The 19,963-nt window shown below is 36.8% G+C and overlaps 3 protein-coding genes across 3 annotated transcripts; all 3 read right to left on the bottom strand.

Moving 5' to 3' along the window:
- On the bottom strand, positions 9,476-12,266 carry LOC105169782 (protein EARLY-RESPONSIVE TO DEHYDRATION 7, chloroplastic-like). The gene is made up of 4 exons (XM_011090292.2): positions 11,152-12,266; positions 10,319-10,485; positions 10,055-10,139; positions 9,476-9,887 (listed from the first exon to the last, which is right to left on the bottom strand). The coding sequence occupies exons 1-4, from the start codon at positions 12,057-12,059 to the stop codon at positions 9,713-9,715; spliced, it is 1,335 nt and encodes a 444-aa protein (XP_011088594.1). The 5' UTR covers positions 12,060-12,266; the 3' UTR covers positions 9,476-9,712.
- Positions 13,620-16,417, bottom strand: LOC105169781 (subtilisin-like protease SBT1.6). The gene has a single exon (XM_011090291.2). It carries the CDS (start codon positions 16,376-16,378, stop codon positions 14,003-14,005), a length of 2,376 nt encoding a protein of 791 aa, XP_011088593.1. The 5' UTR covers positions 16,379-16,417; the 3' UTR covers positions 13,620-14,002.
- On the bottom strand, positions 18,110-19,167 carry LOC105169779 (actin-depolymerizing factor 5). Its single transcript, XM_011090290.2, has 3 exons — positions 19,035-19,167; positions 18,634-18,893; positions 18,110-18,520 (listed from the first exon to the last, which is right to left on the bottom strand). Exons 1-3 carry the CDS (start codon positions 19,053-19,055, stop codon positions 18,370-18,372), a joined length of 432 nt encoding a protein of 143 aa, XP_011088592.1. The 5' UTR covers positions 19,056-19,167; the 3' UTR covers positions 18,110-18,369.

The raw sequence follows: 19,963 nt of genomic DNA, 5'->3' as shown, positions 1-19,963 counted from the left end.
ATTTATCTTGATATATTATTGTATATTTGATACATATTTTGCATAAATAATATTATTTATATTAATTATTATATAGATAGTTAGCAGTGCAGAGACTGTGATTATTTATTACACAATTTGCGGAGATATATAATATAATTATATAAAAGCAATGTATGTTTGAAATTCATCATGTTGTAATTAAAATTGTTCCTCAAAAAAAAAAAAAAAAATTGGTGTATATAGGTGGCGGTGGTGGGTTTTCAGTACTTGAAATTGTAGGCCCTTTTGTTCTGTCTGTACAGTAGAAAGGGGAAATTAATCCATACCCATTAACAATTAACAGTTTTGCACTTGTGTTGTGGTAGATAACTACTACTTAATTAAGTATACATGAATTCTTAATTACTACTGTAATTTATCATTTTTCAAAGTCTGGTCTTTAACTTAGTGCAGTGACAATTTTGATATATTACATCCGCCTAATCAATTGCAAAAATTCCTTTAGAGCATTAAAATTTCATGCATTTGCCCCTTTCCACAGCTTAATTAACTTGGGTACTATGTTGCGTCCACCCTTACTGTGGTCCAAATTTTCATTAATTTTTGGTACTTGATCACCTAATTCTAATCTTCTTCCTTTTCTTTTCCTTTTAAAAAAAATTACTCAACATTTTCTTAAAAAGGAGGTTGTAGGTACCATATTCAACATATCTATATTATATATATATAAAAAAAAAAGGTCTTTGTATCTTATAAATTACAATTATGACATCATGACACCAATTTTATTATTATGTTAATAATATATTTTTGTTCTTTCTTTGTTGCTTTCTTTCTTTCTTTCTTTAGAAATATGATGTGTTGGTTTATATATAGAATTTTTTTTTCATAATATATTTTAAAATATAAAATATTATTTATTATATGCATGTAGGGACAGCGTGCCATGACGATTAGTATTTAAATAACAAAACTATTTGGTAGTATTGTAGGATGGAAGTATTGAATCACCTCAGATAATACCTGACAAGAATCAGTATATATATAGCACATTTGTTCTTATTTTAACACGTTTATTATGATTTTTATACAGATCGAGTTTAGTCAAATTAAATTAATTATATTTAATAGTAGTGTAATTATAATTATCATGTGATTAATTCATATCTAACTAAATTCAAGCCGGACTATAAATTCTTTTTAATGACTACATAAATATACATATATATATATATATATATTTAAAAGAAAAAGAAGAAGAAGAATGAATGAATGAATATAAAAGTGAAATTAGTTAAAAGAAAATAATAATTGTGCATGGATCCTTATCCTTGGTCCACCTTTGGTATGATGAATCATGTGAGATGGTGTGAGAAAAGTCACACAGACGAAGATGACCATTTTTCTGTTCATCACTTTAATTCTTTTTTCTAATTTTAGATTCCCTTTTCCTGTTTGTCTTCTTTTTTTTTTTTTTATTTAAATTATTATTATTTGTTATGTATGTATGTATCTAAAAAGATATATGAAGGGGCATTAACCCAACGGATAAGCTGTGAGAGGATGAGAAGAAAAGAGGTGGGTAACCTATCTCTTCCAACCTATACATACATATAATTATTCAACTACACCTATTCAATAACAATAAATTAATAGATAGATAGATAGTATATATGCGTGAAGAAAGTAGCATCTGCTGCACCTCTCCTTTCATCATATACATACATTCCAATATCCCTCCTACCAACTTTAGTTTACTATTCCCTTAATTAATATATACTTTTTTTTTATATAAATATAATATTTACTATATATATGATATAGCTTACAATTTGATTACTCGATGTATTATTCGTTCTAATTTTGTATGAGTCTCATGCTTTCATTCTAAAAATATGTTTTTCTAGAGAGAGAAGGCCTGTTGAGACTTATATACAAGCCGCTTAAATTCCCCGTTTGCAATTAACATGGGATACTTGTCTACATTAATATCTTTTTTTTTTTCAAAAAAAATTAAATTTTCAGTTACATATATAATTTTAATATTGCTACAGTAGCCTATTATAATAGTGACATCATAATACTTGAGTTGATTTAAGGTGTACCTAAATCCATTATGAGATTAGGTCATACGGCTTTGAATGCAACTCATCTCTTCCACTCCACTCCACTCCACACCACACCACTAAATCAGTTTTGCAATCTTTTATATTGATTTAACAATTCAACAATATATATATATAGGAATTTTAAATAAGCGTCTGTTTCATGAATTGAGTTAATTTGCAAGAAATATTTATTTGAAAATTGTTGTTAGGATAGTGATGATTTAATGAAGCAAATATAAGAAAAAATGAGGTACTTGTTCAAGTACTGCTATATATAGTATGTTGTACTATGAATTAGATTCAGAATGAGGTGAGGTGAAGAGATAATTAGCTTAGTAGGGTTGGAGTAGAATACTAAATCATCAATCATTAATGAGTAGGTAGGTTGGAGTTGAACAAATTGATAAAAATGAAGGGGGGAGATTACTGATTACTCATACTATAGACTCCAACATGATGCATCCATTAATTCATCCAAATCCTAACAACCCTAATTAATTCTTGAAGGTTGAATTAGAAGAAGCATGTGGGAAGTGAGATGGTGATGAGTAGAAAGTATAGAGAGAGAAAGAGAGTGTGTAGGCTTCCACTCCATTTCTGCTTTTCCTTTGATTTTATAATATGGGCTTACCTCTTTTTTACTTTGTGATAATGACATCATAGGAAAGTAACAATTTTTTTTATTTTTTAAATATTCCTAATTATTGAGGGTTGAAGGAAAAATGGAGTGAAATGAAGTGCAGCGCCACCAACACTAACTCCGGCTGGTTGGCAGCCGCCGCCCCACCACGTAGGCCTCATCTTCTCCAAACTCAACGCCCCTCTTCCACTTGATCTTTCTCATCTACACTTTTTCATTTGACCAACCAACCTATTATCTATCTATATACAATAAAACATCTATCCATTTAAGTTCCACTTATCTACAATGATACATACTTTAATAATAATTATAAGCTATGCTCCACATATTGAAGGTAAATTGTATGATATTTAAAATAAGGATGAACTGATGAATTAAATAAAGCACAAAACAAAAAATGTAGTTTTGAAAATTTAGGATATTTTGTATCTGCAGACTGCAGTTAGAGAGATACCATATAAGTAAAATATGATATTATGACATAAGCAAACCATGATTTAAATTAAGAAATATATAAGAATCAATGATTTTCTAGACATTTTTCTAAATAATTAATAATAACTCATTCAAGTCCAAAAAAAATAATATTTTATCTAATTCTTATTAGAATCACTGCATAGAGGTTGTTTTATTACTAGATATTGTGGCACGTTGTTCCTACGTATATATAATAAATAATTTTTTACACTTTAAAATATATTATAAATAAGAGTAAAATATATAAACCAGTACATTATAGTAATCAATTAATATAATTTTGAAAAGTTAAATAAGTTAGTTATTTTGTTATGAAGGGCATTTTTTACTTTAAAAAGATAGTGTGGTGGTGTCATTATCAACCTATAAATGTGCATTTTTGAGTATTTATTATTATAGTCAAGATCAAAATTGAAAATATTTTCAGTGCCTTGGCACGGGTTTTGTACTAGTATATGTCTATATTTTCCAATATTTTTTTCCTTTGCTATTAATAAAATATCATTAAATTTTCAATTTCTAATGATTTGATGACAATATTATGGTGTAGAAAGGGACAAGTATACAAACATAAATAAGTTTATTATATTTTTTTGTTAAAAAAAAAACTATCTATCTCATCAGAAATAAAAAAAAATTAATTTCCTATGCTGCAATTTATTACATTTTACAGCATGAATGGCGGCATCACTATATATACTTATTATAAATAAATAAATCTAGATGATTAATTGCTTGCTGTATATAATAAAATATATATAAATAATGGGTACGTCACAAATTATATAAAACACACTGTTTTTTTTATTAAATTTATTTATATGTTTGATACGTGAGTAAATACATTGGGTAGGATGGAAGTGCAGGTTGATTGACGACTTCATCGCTATAATTTATTCATAGGGCTGCCAAATTCAGACTGTTAATAAAATATATATCTAAGTATATTAATCCGTATACGTACGCAATGAGGGCACAAATTAATTAAGCATATTATATATATTGGTGTAGTATGACCGCAATCCCTCAATACTCCATGCATCAATATGTGTTGTTCAAAGATGGAGGGATGTGACGTATTTATGTATTATGAAGTTGAGATAAGAGTTTTACTTTTTATTTATATAATAATATTATTCAGCACTGGTGTTAATGTTGGCAATGGTAATTTTGTCTTTTGAATACAATGATTTTACACTATTAAATTGGTAGCACTACAAATTTTGATAACCAGCAAATCAAAATGATGTTTTGGAAAGGCAAATTGCTATTTACCGACCTATAATATAGAAAATAGACAATTAACCCCCTTGTAAAAAAAAAAACACCAATTTACCACGCTAAATTTTAAGAAAATGTGCAAAACACCCCCTTCACATAGGCGGTATACATCACGCACGTGATGTGCACAACATCGTTCGCATGAAGGGGTTATTGTGCACCTTTTTTAAATAGGGATAAATTGTTCAATTTATTTTTCATAAGGGGTAAATTGCTTATTTTTTATATATATCACATTTTGGTAAATTACAATTTGCCATATTTTGAACTCTATGAAATCGACATATTAGAATGTTTAGGATTTGATTTGATAAAAATGAAGTGAATATATATATATATATATATATGTCCAATTCTAAAAAAGATAATAAAAAGTTATGATTTTCATTCCAACAAACATATTATTTTACTCAAAGTGTATACCATTTCACTGTAATAAATATATGATTTCAATCAACAGGATACACAACTTCAGTGATTGACCCATAGTCGACTAATTAGATACGATGATTGGACGTTATCAACTATGATTCACATATCACCTACACATTATTAATTAAAATTATTTTTAAATTTATCATTCATGATTTTTCAACCATAGGAAGCCATTAATCACTATGTACTAGTTTGGCCATTGACCCAGTAGTTTACAAAACACTAATTAATGCAAAAGATGCAAATTGGTGAATGAAAGTGCAAACTACCAAATGACATAAATGATAGTGTATACTTGAGAAAATGGGGGGTAGGGGAATTATTAATGAATGTATGAATGATTGGAATAGATGCATGCATGCATGCATGCACACCTCACATTGCATTTAATCTGCATTACCGACCACTAACCAACACATTGACATGATGTGACACTGAAATAAGGCTACCTAATGTGATTGATATGATAATGAGATCCCATGGTATGGTGAGCTGACTCTCCTCCTCATGTACGTACCTGCTACATATTGATTGGGGTGCAAATTCAGTATCATTACAATAGAGTTCTATACAAACTTTTTATTTCAATAATGAATGGAGTATTTATATCCTAATACAATATTACACTAATTTAGTAAGTCAACTCTTCTTTTTTTTTTTTTTTTAAATTTCTTTCTTTCTTCAATATCTTTCTTTTTTGGAATGTCAATCTTTCTCTTTTTCCTTTCTTTCTTCAGTACCTTTCTTCTGAAATGTCAACTTTTTTTCCTTTTTATTGATATTTTTTCCTTCTCTAACACTTTTCTTTCGAAAATGATGACCTTTTCATTTCTAGTTTGGTTTTTTCCTCCATCAGTCACCCTCTAGTTCCTGATTATTTATAGGATATTTGGAAATTTGATCGGAGCACGGACTCTTTTTGCAGGTATGTTATGTCTTATAGTGTTGTGTTAAAATTTAGAAGTTAAGTATGAGAACAATTTCAAAGTGAGTAAATAAAAGAAGAAGAGAAAATATTATAGAAAAACACAGAGAATATCCTCCAAAAATGAGATATCAAAGAATTGCATCACATATATATACAAACTAGTTACATAATCCTATTAGAGTTAAAAAAAAAGGTAAATTTCTAATAAAACTAAAGCTTAGGAAGTAAAATTAATATTCTAAACAAATTCTTCCAGCTGAGGTAGTTTCCAATCAGCCAAAGGGGTCCCAATCAATTTCAAATCCTTCCAAAATTCACGTCTTGGAATTTACTTTTCCAGTCATATCCCTGCAGGTTTAGGCGTGGGTATGCCTAACTCTTCCTTCTAATCTATCAAGTGTTAATTTTTTGCTTCTTTATTCCTTTTTTGTTTCATCAATCCCTTATAAGATAATGTTGTAATATGACACTTGATTAGTAGTATTTTAACCTCAAAATATAGCAAAATATAACTTAAAATTATAATGAAACGTACTCCTATGAGGGACGTATTATGCGCCTTAAGGAAGCTTGAATTTTGGCTCCGGTCGTATTATGCGCCTTAAGAAAGCTTTGAGTTTTAACTTCGGGATTTATTATGCTCCTCAAGGAGGTTTGACTTTTGGCTCCGGGACATATTGTGCACCTCAAGGGAGGGCTTCGATGCATATTATGCGCCTCAAGAAAGCTTTGATTTTGGCTTCGGGGCGTATTATGCGCCTTAAGAAAGTTTGACTTTTGGCTCTGGACCGTATTATGCGCCTCAACGGAGCTTTGAGTTTTGACTTCGGGGCGTATTATGCGCGTCTAGAAAATTTGACTTTTGGCTTCGGGGCGTATTATACACCTAAAAGGAGCTTTGATTTTTGGCTGGGGCGTATTATGCACATCAAGAGAGCTTTAAGTTTTGACTTTGGAGAATATTATGCGCCTCAAGGAAGCTTGACTTTTGGCTGTGGGGCGTATTATGCTCTCCAAGGGAGCTTTGATTTTTTAGCTTTGAGGCGTTTCAATTATGCGCCTTGAGAAATGACCTTGACTTGCTAGGTTGATTTTGAGTTTTTTACCTCTCTCTATTTGGGCTTCCCAACCTACTTGGGCCCGATTGTTAGCTTGAACCGCAAATGGTTCTCAATCACTCGGCATGTTTGGTTTTCATTAGGCATGAGAAAATACTTAAACAGGCATCAAGCCAATAATTAAATTGTGGTGATGCTATAATTTTTGCTACAAACTAAATAAGAACAAAAGTATTTTAAAATTTTAAAATTTGCTACAAACTAAACCACCTTTATAATGGTAAAGATATTATTCTTCACATACATTAACACGTAAAGATATATGAATGTAATTGATATAAAAAGATTATTTGACCTGTTATAAGTCAATAATAAGTCAGTTTTGGGTAAATATAACTTTTATTTAATTTTTTTTTGTTAATATCAACAAATTTAGTAAATTTTGACTAACAGAAGGACTTATTTGTTTAATGGAAGCAAACTTCAAAGTGTTAGATATAATTTTTCAAACTATAGAAAATCTATGCGTAATCAAATCTCAAAGGACGAGAGTGTAATTATTCCTAAAATATATATAGATAGAGAGAACGAGAGCGCGCGAGCGAGCGAGAGAGAGATTTAAATTTGATAATATCTCCAATAATTTAAGGTGTAATTAATGAATCGATAATGGCTTCCGTTGAAAATTTAAAAAGAAAAGGAGAGGGGGTGTGGAGAGATGGAGGGTGCGCAAGATAGCAAAAGCAGAGCAGGTGAAAGAAGTTAAGCGAGTTTGGTGAGATATGATGAGAGAGGAGGTGGGCCACTAGTTGTTGATAAGAATAGGTGGGGGTGGGGGTGGGGGTGCTATTTATTTATTTTTTTTATTTAAAAAAAAAAACTTAATAGGGAGGGGGTTAAGGGCGAAAAAGGGGCATAAGGAAGCAGTGCGAGGCCACCATGACTCCGGATGGGCCACAAGGTTTAGGGTTTGGTGGTTGTCTTGTCTCATTTATTGCCCATTAACCCTTTAATCTCACCTATTCTCATTTTCCCCCTTATTTATTAATTAATTACTATGGGACCCCACCCCACCCCCACTCCATTCTAGCTAGTAGCTACTACCAACAATTATGTATGATGAAGTGAGTGCAAGAGGTGTTGAGGAGGAGGTCCCATACATTCATCTCCATCTCATGTCTCTCCAATAACTAAGAATTCATACTCTAATTCACACTTTGTACAAACTCTCAACATATTAAACTTGTAAATAGGGCGAAGGATGTCCAAATCGTTTGGTTACAGACAGCAGGGAGAGTATGGAGTTGGAGGGTCTGGTAAGGGATTGATTGCACTCATCTATATATTGAATATTAAGGAGTTGTTCGAGTATTTATGGTCATGGCGCGGTCGCAGTCATGGTGGTCATGTACACATCACACAAATAATTTATCACACAAGCGAGGGACTTCCAATTCCCTACAACAGACACCACACTCCACACCATCCAATTTGAACTACCTCTCCTCCTCCTCCTGCCCTCACTGCCTAATATCAGCATCAAAGATAAGGTTTCAGGACAAGCACATCTTCGTTTCATATTCTATCATACTGTCACGTCTTTCTCTATATTTATTATTATTATACAAGTTGTGCATTGATTGATTATAAGTTCGTGCCCCTCCTGGGCCTATAAGTTTGACAGAAACCCAGCCCAAAATCGAAGCAACCGTTGGCCCTCCCAACCCCACTTGCTGCTTTAACAAATCCACAGTATTAGTATCAGCTCTACACTACATCCGTCAGCATCAGCTCCCCCAAGCGTAAAGGTTCCGAAATAGACGCCAGCGTTTGAGCCAATTGGCCTCTATCCTCATCCACGGAAGGGATCCACATAAAAGGCCCGCATAGCCTAATATCATCATACTTAGGTGCATTATTAGCAAGCCACTCTGATTGAAGAGCGGATACTAATATTGCGGATCTGTGTATTTCAGAGGAGAGAGGCAAGAACTTGAGCCCAGTTCAATTTATATTAATGGGTTTTGGCTGGCACAAAGTCCTTCAGCGGATACAAATGCTTCTATCAAAGCAAATACTCTTGCCTTCCATTCACATCGGCGCTCTGTCAGACGCCGGCTTGCTTCTTGAAGTTCAAACCTTTAAGGTCCTTAACTAAGCTATCTACCCACACACCCATGTTGGTCCAGAGGCTCTTAAAGAGTCCTAAGACAAGCTGATTAGTCTTTAGCCCTCTATAAGGCCTGCTTGAATCTCTATTATACGAACAAAAAGAAGATCCAGCAATAACTCAATAGCTCTGTTCGGACTCTGGCATCTAACATCAAACTCATAAGGAACATCTAGCTACTAACTCCTAACTCAGTTAACTCCTAACTCAAAGAAAGAACTCAGAACAGCTAACTCATAGCTCAAAGCTCATAGCTGCAATGGGGATAGAGCAGTAGAGCCTTATTGCATTCCTTGGCTTGGTGCCCTTCGGAATGCTCGGCTCCGCTAGACCAACAAGATAAGATGCACATACAATTAACACTGCCAACTGCAGTCTTTCGTCAAAACTTACTTGAATCAAACCAATCCAATCATCACATTGACAAAAAAAATCCATAAGTCTATTAAGAGGGACAATTCAAATGATAGAAGAAAAGAAGAGAAACAAAAAGCAGCAAGGGGAAGAAAAACGCTAGTACGAGTTACATCTCAAAGCCAAACATAATACAACTATCTACAATGACCCACAGGTCTAAGTTTCAGGCCGTAACTTAAACGTCAAACAAGACCCGAGGGGACGATCACTTGTTCATTTAGCCTTTGATTTAGCAGAATTGGCAGCGGCCTTCACCAGGGTTGTAGGTTTAAGGACACCTTTCGGGTTCAGAGCCTTCCTTATCTTGAACACAGTCCAAGCAGTGCCAATGGCATGCCCTGCGGCGCCTAACCCGTCATGCGTCACCTCTCCGGCTTGTTCACCATATCTGTCCAAAGAACAAACTACATGAGGAATCACTCGTGTAAGAAAAAATCAATTTGATTAATATCTTCTATCCTGGTAATCCGTATGATAAAAATCATAAAACAAAGAGAATCCAGAACCTAGTTGCTCATTGCAAGCTCAGAAACTTAATAGGCAACAAATGATCACCTTTGTGACACGAGACCGGTGGTCACCACAGAAGTAGTTGACATTACATTCTTCCCAGCAACTTCAACAGCATCACACACCTTGTCTGTAATTCAGGCCAAATAACAGCCATGCAAGCGAAAAGTTAATGCAATTTTACTTTACAGTTCTGAGAAGAGCAGCATATAGCACGCATCCGAGGAATAAGCCCATCACCCTTGGAGATCAAGGCAGAAACAAAAATCTAAATCAAGTAGAGATCAGAAGTGGGGAGAGAGTACGTACTAAATCCGTCCAAGGAAGCAAGAACGATCTCTCCAGGAAGAAGGCTGAAGAATTTCTGGCCCACTTTGGAGTTTGCAACTGAACTAGTGAAGAAGCCAGAGACCTTGACAACCCCAGAAAGGATGCCAGTTGCAACTTGCTCTGACATCTTTGTCAATCGCTTAACCCTGTTAAGTTCAACAATAAAAAACACATGAATACTTTAAAGAACAAGAGGATCAGGTACATTTAAACATAGAACCATCCAAAATTAGTCACCAAAATGCAAGCCAATAAAGCTGTGGAGTATGGAGGATGTAATTATGTCCCAAGTTTAACAAACTAAGGACAGCACAACAAGTGTAATTCGAGAAGGTAGATTCCACAACTTAAAGCCTAGAACAACGCTCCAAAAAAAGAGTAACGATCAGCATCTAAAAAGCATTCTTCTTCCAGAAGTGCCAACCAGTTTCATGAATAGATCACATCTCTCCCTTACACACCTACACATTGCAAAAGGAGCATGGGCCTACTTTCTCTGAATTACATGAATAATAATCCCAGCATAGATTGCTTTAGTGAAAAGCGAATTCAGACAAGGTCATTCAAATTTTAAGCAATTTCTGCTCGAAGATTAGAGCTTAAGCATCTAAATGGAATTAGCAGAAACTCAATCCTAATCAAATGAGTTCATTTTTTATTTCTTTTATAATTGCTATCCTGTCCCACAAAGACATCCACTGGGAAACAGAAAAGACTGTCAGGACAGACGAACACACATACTAAATTCACATTGTAATAAAACACGACACAATATATGGAATATTAACAACTAAAGATGCAAAAGATAATACCTTTTCATCCTCCTCAATGCCTGAGGACTAACATCCGAGCTCGATGCCTTCCCCACTCTGTTCTTCAAGAACTCATGCCCCCATTTTAGCCTATCCACAGTCACATCACCACACCATAATATCCCTCTTACCACCTGCCCCGACCCCGCAGCTATCATCCTTGCTACACTCCCACTGTAATCCTCCACGTTCGGTGCCAGCGTGGTCCAGTACGCAGCGGCGCTCTTCTCCACCTCCTCTTTTTTTCTCTCCATCTCCTCCGGAGAAACCTCCTTCGCCACCGCTCCCCACCAGCCTTGCTCCACCACCGCCCCTGCCTTCTCCACCCTAAAAGCGCTAAACTTCTCGAGTACTGAATCCAATTCCCTCAACAGCCCCTCCTGACCCTTAGCAGCTATTGTCAACCCGTAATTCAAAATACTGTCGCTGTTGATTTCGCCGCCTTCAGAAGGAACCCTGAGACTGAAAAAGTAATGCGAATCATCAAGCTTAACCGCTGCCTCGTCTTTCAACAACGGCCACTGAATTTCATCCCCAACTCGAGCCAAAGCCGCCACAACATTATCTCCCTGTTTCAGTTGAACTACACAGAAATCCCCGTTGGCGAGCTCAACACTCTGCTCCTTATCAATTAAATGAACAATTGCACCCGGGACTCTGATTATAACTTCCTCAGATGATTCAAAAGAAGCATTTCCGCCCCGATGCGCGGCGCCGGTTTGGCCTTCTTCCTCGGTTTCTGGGAAGAGATTTTCCGCTAAATCTTTCATTTCAATAGAAGGGTATAAAGATGAAGAGGAAGAAGGGTTCTTGCTGGGGTTGGAGATAAATGGAGAAGTTGATTCAGGGTTGGTTTGAACAACTTCTGGGTAGAGAGAGCTGCGGTGTTTGGGACTCATAGAAGACATGGTTTTGATTTTAGGTTGATTCTTGAATGAGACTGAGATGGAGGATTGAAATCAAGATTTTTATATGGTTGGAATCTTAGGAAATAAGGAATGCAGGGGGGGGTCGGTTTAAGGAAGGACAAAGATGTGAAGAAGAAGAAGGAGAAGAGTTGGCTCTGGAACTGGAAGTTGACGCCACGAAGCAAGAGCTGGAGAGGCCGCGTGGTTGCCGCGGATTAGCCGTAACACTGTAAAAAGTAACTGCTGATGCACTTTATTAATAATCAGATTTTTCTGTCTGAAATAAAACCTTAAAAATCTGCGATATTCCCATTTTGATTGGGCCCAACTATTTCGAAAAGCCCAAGCAATGTATGTTAGCGGCTTACTATTTCATCTTAGCCCATCTAAAGCTTATTTTTGTATCGGGTCAGTCCAGTCCAGGAAGTAGGCCCATTTGATATTCCTGATTTCATAACACAACACACTCCAGTAACAAAATTCATTCTAAATTTCACTTAATTCTTATTTTCCGGGAAAAAAATGAATAAAATAATTTTGTTTTCGACTACTATGTTTCATGAAGTTTGAATCTAAATTTTTTGAGCTTATGATTAGTTGTGCATAATAAATAATAATCCATATAAAATAGGGAGGGTTGTAGGTCATAAATGGAGGGACAATCACTCCAAATATCTCCTCTTTGGCAGCTAAAGCAATTAAGAGAACAGAAATCATCTTCATATTTATACTGACTCATCACATAATTTTTTCTTTAAAAAAAAAATGGTAGAATTAGGCGAAATTATTGGGTATTTCAATTGAAATCTGAGAATGAGATTTGGTTTTAGTAGGTAAGATGATGATCATGTGGACTGCAAGACCCCATCTGTTACATCACATCACATATTGCTCTATAAGCACACGCTTCCACTCTTTAATTCACTGCCAAAATTTAAAATTAAATAGAGGAAGAAGCCAACATATAATATATTTATATATATATTCTTTAAATAAGTAAAAAGATTGTATTTCTGCACAACAATACTATAGAGGAGGTTCAATAATTTTTATTTTTACGGTGAAAATATATAAAAACTGAAAGCATGACTTCATTGGATGCTGACTGCCCTAATCAATCATTTCATGCTCAGTCAAGCCTGTGATATTGTATGGTATTATTATTCTTATGTAATGTTTGGGTGAGAATCCCCTGCTTCATTTGTTTGCTCCCTATCATGTTGCAAATGGATCACTACCTCCTCACTTCATTATTTTATATATATATGTGTGTGTGTTTCCCTTTCTTCGCTAAATTATTCATAATGGGGGGAAAACATTGCTTATTTTATACTTTGTGTTTTGGGTAATTTCTATAATTATAATTCTTTGACTAACTCCAATTTTGTAAAATAAATTATTGCAAGAATTGAATTTCCGCGGAATTGGGCTTTATCCTGAGTAATAATAACATATCAAAGTTATGTTGTAATAAAAAGAATTTAGAATTAGAAAAAAAACTGAAAAGGGATATAATAAACCTACTATCTTTTGTTGGGGTGGGAAGAAAGAAATAGCAAATTAGCAAACATAAAGCCAAATATAGGCGAATTCTATAGAATAACAATGCATCCCTTGCACTTACAACCCTTACTGCTGATACTAAGATGATCACAAACACTATTATCATCTATAAATACATCCATCACACTATTTAAACTCTTCCAAAAACCAGGTAGAAGAAACACACTGAAATGCATTTCCTATATCCCACCCCCATCATACTCTACAATCCACCCTCCACAAGAGGAAACACCAACAACCTACCTACCCCGCCTCATCATCCATCATCAATAATTATCAAACTGGATCATGCTACCATTTCCTAGTTTGAGCATCAGCCAATGCTCCATTTGGATTTTTCTATCAGATAAAAACCCCAATTAACTTCAAGATTCACAACTTCACAATGGATCTATTTGCGTTACCACAATGGGGCTCCGCACCACATGCTTCCCGTCAACCCAAGAGAGCGACCCGAAAACCGCACCCGAATCATCCAACACCAGATGCTTGCTGTCGATGGTTATAGTGACATAGTACCCTAGTCTCCTAACAGTCTCAGAGAACACCAGCTTCCCAGGCTTTACACCAACGTTCACCCCCTTTGGTGGCTCAATCTTCACCCTGTAAACTGCATTTGTTTCGCCCACGTTCGTCACCATTCTGAAAAACGTCTTGCTCGAGACCCCTGTTGACCCGCTCGGGAACAAAGCTGCTATTGATGGGTAATTCAAATTCTCCGGCAATGGCTTCCTCATTGGGCAGTTCACCGCTGATCTCGTGATCACCTGAATTGTCTTTGGCCCGTACTCAATTGCACACAAGAAACTAACATAGTCATTATTGGTCAAGTCATAGACCAGTCCTGGATCCATGGCTAAATCAAGATTCAAGTGACCCGCTCCAAAATCATATGGTGTAGCAGGTTTTTTACTAGATTCGTCGAGCATTGGATTGAAAGAGTTGTCAGTTAAGCTTGCAGTTGTCATCATTGCTGACCTGATTGCTGCGGGGCTCCAATCAGGGTGGGCGGATCTCAGCAAGGCAGCTGCACCGCTCACATGGGGGCAAGCCATGGAAGTGCCGGATAAGATATTGAACTCTGTTTTCCTGGTATCCGCATCCAAGCCTGTCGGACCAACTGCCTCGGTCCAGGCCGCCAAGATATTCACTCCTGGGGCAATCAAATCGGGTTTGAGAATTTCCGGGTTCAACCCATTTGGCCCTCTGGCAGAAAATGAAGCGACGACCGGAGCTGGTTTGGTTCCAACTACAGTGCCCCTGAAATTAATGGTTGCGCTTGCAGCAGGATTGGATGCCAAGTAGGACTTAATTTGATCACCCTCGTCGGAGCCCACAGCACAAGCTGGAATCAAGTGAGCATCGCCCACTAAACCCTCACCATTTGAAACTCCATTGGCGAGGATCATTCCTACACCACCGGCCTTCTTAACAACCAATCCCTTTGCGACTCGTGGGCTGCTGCCACGATCACAAATTACTATTTTGCCTCTCACTAGGTTAGGATCAAGTGAATTTTCCATACATAGGGAAGCAGAAAGCACCCCTGATTTACCAGGATAAACTAAAGGATACATTTTACCATTCAGCGGTTCACCGGCGTACAAAGATACGCCGGAGAATTTTCTTCCATTGTCGAGAATCACATCAGCAGGGAAATTTCGGTCGATTGTGCCGGCGCCGACGGTGGTGAGCCAGGGCGCGAGATTAGTCACCGACATTCCGTTGGGCCCGTCGTTTCCAGCTGAGGAGGAAACGAAAATTCCCCTCGAGACGGCGCCGTAAGCTCCGATTGCAATCGGATCGAGATAATACGGAGAGGAAATGCCCTCACCACCTCCGATGGAAATTGAAATGACATCAACTCCGTCGTTCACGGCGGCGTCAAATGCCGCTAAAATATCAGAATCAAAGCAACCCGCATTCTTCCAGCACACTTTGTAGATCGCCAAACGCGCTTTCGGCGCCACGCCTTTTGCGATTCCGGAAGCGTAGCCCTCCATGCTTGCCCTAAAAGCATATCTTCCGGCAGCAGTGGACGCAGTGTGGGTCCCATGCCCATCGGCATCTCTCGGCGATTTAAATTCAATAGTCTCATTAATTCCACCAACAATTCCCCCAAACCCAGAAGCCGCCTCATGACCTTTCGAAAAATACCTGGCGCCAACGATTTTTCTGTTACAGTTCTTTCTATTGAACCGCACACCTATTTCACATGTACCTCTCCAGCGTTTGGGCACGGGGCCGAGATTCAGATCGGAGAAACTCCGGCGCTCCGGCCAAATCCCAGTGTCGAAGACTCCTATTATAACATCCGAACCATAATCAGACTCGGACCACAGCCCTTGCTGATTGCGCAGGCCGAGGAACTGCGGCGAACGAGTGGTGTGGAGCTGACGGCGGCGGTCTTGGAATGCGGCTAGGACAGAGGGGTGCTTGAGAACTGACGCAGCTTGGAATGGAGTCAGCACGGCGGAGAAGCCGTGAAAAACAGTGTCGTAGACATGGAGGATGGTGGTGGGTGCAGTGAACTCGGCAGTGTACCAGTGGTAATGGGTTGGGAACACGGAAGGCTTGGATGAGCTGTCTACTCTAATAATGTAAGTTTGAGGGGTGTGATGAGCTGAAATTTGGGTAACCAAGACCAGCAAGAGGAACAACAAGTGAAGATGATGAAGGGAAGCCATGGTTAGAGAGAGAGAGAGAGAGAGTGAGTGAAGTGAAGAGAGTGAAGGAGTGATATAAGGGGGAATCATTGTCTTGCTTATTTTGATTCATCTAATCTAAGTTTTTAGCCGTTAATAAATCAGAGTTTTGTTGGATTTATTATTAAATTTGTGAAAAGAGGAGCATTATTTAATATATGTGCTACTGCTGTGATGAGTCAGCATGGACTGCGGATATTGCTGCGGACGAGGCGCCAATTATTTACCCTTTTTACTTACCTACCCAAGCTTTTCTTTTTAACATTCATATTTTAATATTGTGTTAATTTCGATATACCACTTTTGAAATAGGCATAGTTCTAAAAAGATGGGAGAAATAAAAATAAATATGTGTGAGGTGGATGAATGAATGAGTAGGTGCTTACCCGAAAATGACATTGTCGTGACACTAACTATACATTTCATGTTGTTTGGTGAATATGTTGTGCACGTATCAGTATCATACTTCAACTATACCTATAACCCAATAATTCAGTGCCCACCCGAAAATGACCCTTTTTCTGAGACTCTTATATATTTTTATTTTTGAAATTCAATCCATTAATATCTTCCACAAAATCAATGCTGTAGAATAGTAGTGTGTTACTGATTCCGAAACTTAAATACAGTATCATCTCCAACTCAACATCAAATAAATGAATCAATTGTATTTGTCCATCAATAATTGAAGTGTTAGCATTTCCAAACTATTAATAACTCACGTCCTAACCGCTTGCACCTATAATGACTTGTAACTCTTGAGCAGCTGTTGATTTAGTCAACACAAACATGGTTCCCTTTCAAACCGCAACCAATATCAATTGCCCAACAATGCAAATTTGGTACATGCCTCCCTTTTATTATTCACATTTTTATAGTTTAAATAATTAATTACTCTCATTTTCTAATATGATTTGATTTTTTCTTATTAATGTTTTTTTTAAAAGAAAATATTATTTCTATCATGTTTTGTGTAATAATGTAATGCAAGTGAGAGGCAGAGGCAGAGGCGTGCGGGTAAAATGATGGAGAAAGCAAGAACAGTACGTTTATTATTAGCGGGGCATCGTAATGGGTCCATTTTGGTTTGGGAGACAGGTATTTGATGTGAGGAGGCCCACCTTATCAGACCCCACCACAACTCATGATGGACTCTTTTGCTTTCGGCCATCAATCCAATTCTCACACTTTTACATGGCCCCAACAGAAAGGCCCAATATGGCTTTATTTTGGGCTGCTCGCAGACCTTTTAACAATGAGCCCAGTAGGGAGTAATTTTGCTCTGCCTCTCCCACCCTTATCTTAATACATTTCAGATTTGACTTTATATAATTACAAATACCTTCATTATTTCAAAATTTATAAATACCTAATCAACTAAAAAATAATATTATAAAGCCTAAACAGTGAGATGAAAATTATTATTTTATATTTATTGAACTTTTTCTAACAAAAAAATATTTAAAAAATGTAAAAACACCAGGGTGAGTAAAGTAAATAATCAATAGGGAAGAAAAGTCCATAAAAATATAATTTATAATCTAAAAGAGTATTTTAGTCGATTTATCATAAAGCGTTTATCTAAATAAATAAATACCAATTGTATGTGCAAAATATAGTATTTGGTTTTGAATAATTACTAATAATTATTTAATATTATTATTGTTTATTCTAAAATTTACAACTGGTATTAAATGTAATTAATGCAGTCATCTAAAGTAAGCAGCAGTGGCATTCGAAATCATTGAAAGAGAAAGAAAAAAAAAAAAAAAGGGATAGGGATGAGTAAAGGTGCTTAGTGGTTAATTATTACTAATCATCTGATAAGGACAAGACAAAAGTATGATTATTACAAATTAGAGTAATTAACAGTGATACAAATACCACCACAGTTTGGAAAGGCGATGGTCACAACTACTAATAACCACAAAAGCATCTCTAAGTGGGAGTTATTAAATTAAACTAAAAGTGATTAATTAGATGCGAAAACATGCATGATTTGACTGACTCCTTGTGATAATCATCAAATCCATCCACGTCAATTATTTGACTCTATCCTTGATCACATCGAATCCCATTTCAGTTGGATCAGTGGCCTGAACTTCATAGTGTATGCCATCGAATGCTCTCCTCAATCCATCCTTGGAGGTTGCGTACAGCATTTTCGCTCTAATTCTTGAAGCTGTTGGTGCCCTGACCAACAAAGTAATCAACATGTATGTAAGAGTGTTTAAAATTGTCCAACTCCAACATGATACCATAAAATTAGAGAAGTTGGTAGTATATATGTAGAGCTACTGACGGACCATGCAATGAAGAAGATCTTGCTCTTCCGGCAGTTGTCAACGGTGACAAAGTCGAAGTCGAAGACGGCATAGCGGCAATCGTCCTCCGGCAGCGCGGCAGCGAGATCGTCGTAGCCTTCACCAGGCCCGCCGACCTTGTCCACGGTGAGCAGCTTAGAGCCCTCATCGATCTTGAACACTATGTATCTGTGGATCTTCTTCCACTTCATCTCCATGAAGGAGTTCTTGCATTCTTCAGTCACCCACATTCCTGTTACCGCCTGTACAAACATAATAAACAAGTAAAATTAGTCGAAACTCCTCCACAACCACAATTAATAGCCCTGGAACATGGAAGTAGTTTAAAGCTCGAAATTTGTGTGTGAAAAAGGGTTAGATGTTGATGAATGTGTGTAGAGTACCATCTTGAAAGCCATGGCCATAAGAGTTGGTAGGAATAGGATGGAGGGTCAATTTTTCTTAGCTAAGCTTATAAGTGATAAGACTGGTAGAAATTTGGGAGGAGTGAGAGTACTTTAGATGTTTATATAGGATTTGGTTGATGAAATTGCCACTAGTCTTGTATTGTTTTTACAAATCTAACCCCTATGAAATGCATATTAATTAAATTATCTTGTTGATGTTATATGTGCAGTGGAATGAAGCTAGACACACTCTTGTTTTCACACTCACACACACACACACACACCGGAACCCCCCCTTTTCCCTTTGATGTCAAAATTAGGATACGTAATAGTGAATGGAAATGGGAATGAAGCAGTAAAATGGTCCCTGTCTCGGATCAAACACCTTAATCACATATCTCTTTGTGGCTGCTCAAACAGTCTTAGCGTTGAAGCAATGGCGGAGAAGCTACCACTTCTTCCCTTTCTTTTTCTAAGCAAAGTTGTTTTTTTGCAATTAACTTTGGGAGTAGAAATCCCAAGCTCGAGTTTTCCCATGAAACCGCAGCTGCTGCCCCAAGGAATGTAGGTCACACCATTATATTAATAACAATATATATCCTGTTGTCCCCTTTCTTGATATGGAGAGAGTTGCAAGTATTAGTAGGTTCATTCCACGGAACTGTGAAAATGCCATTATACATAAGAGGATCAAGACGAATCACATGTTTTTACAAACACTAAAGTCTAACATTCTCCATCAATCCAATGAGGGGGCATGCCCCGCGTGTTGGCCTCCCCCTCTAGCAAGCCCACACCCCATCATTTCTGTATGTCACATAAATCGCGACATTGCAGCGCTAAAGAGAGTCAATATCAAAACTTAGTAACGAGGCCCCCCCCCCCCCCCCCTCTTTTTGCCCACACCCACAACCAGACTCACTCAC

Source organism: Sesamum indicum, linkage group LG8 (assembly GCF_000512975.1).
Source record: "Sesamum indicum cultivar Zhongzhi No. 13 linkage group LG8, S_indicum_v1.0, whole genome shotgun sequence".
NCBI classification, from domain to species: domain Eukaryota; kingdom Viridiplantae; phylum Streptophyta; class Magnoliopsida; order Lamiales; family Pedaliaceae; genus Sesamum; species Sesamum indicum.
This window is presented reverse-complemented; position numbering and strand designations above follow the sequence as displayed.

Bases quoted from the DNA above. Each gene is read 5' to 3' on its own strand.
- LOC105169782 (XM_011090292.2), bottom strand. From the start codon at position 12,059: ATGTCTTCTATGAGTCCCAAACACCGCAGCTCTCTCTACCCAGAAGTT. The intron at 10,486-11,151 runs GTATTATCTTTT...TGAACTTAACAG, and splicing joins GCATTGAGGAGGATGAAAAG to GGTTAAGCGATTGACAAAGA. The intron at 10,140-10,318 runs GTACGTACTCTC...CCTGAATTACAG, and splicing joins TGCTTCCTTGGACGGATTTA to ACAAGGTGTGTGATGCTGTT.
- LOC105169781 (XM_011090291.2), bottom strand. From the start codon at position 16,378: ATGATTCCCCCTTATATCACTCCTTCACTCTCTTCACTTCACTCACTC.
- LOC105169779 (XM_011090290.2), bottom strand. From the start codon at position 19,055: ATGGCCATGGCTTTCAAGATG. The intron at 18,894-19,034 runs GTACTCTACACA...ATGTTTGTACAG, and splicing joins TGGCCATGGCTTTCAAGATG to GCGGTAACAGGAATGTGGGT. The intron at 18,521-18,633 runs GTCCGTCAGTAG...TTTGTTGGTCAG, and splicing joins AAGATCTTCTTCATTGCATG to GGCACCAACAGCTTCAAGAA.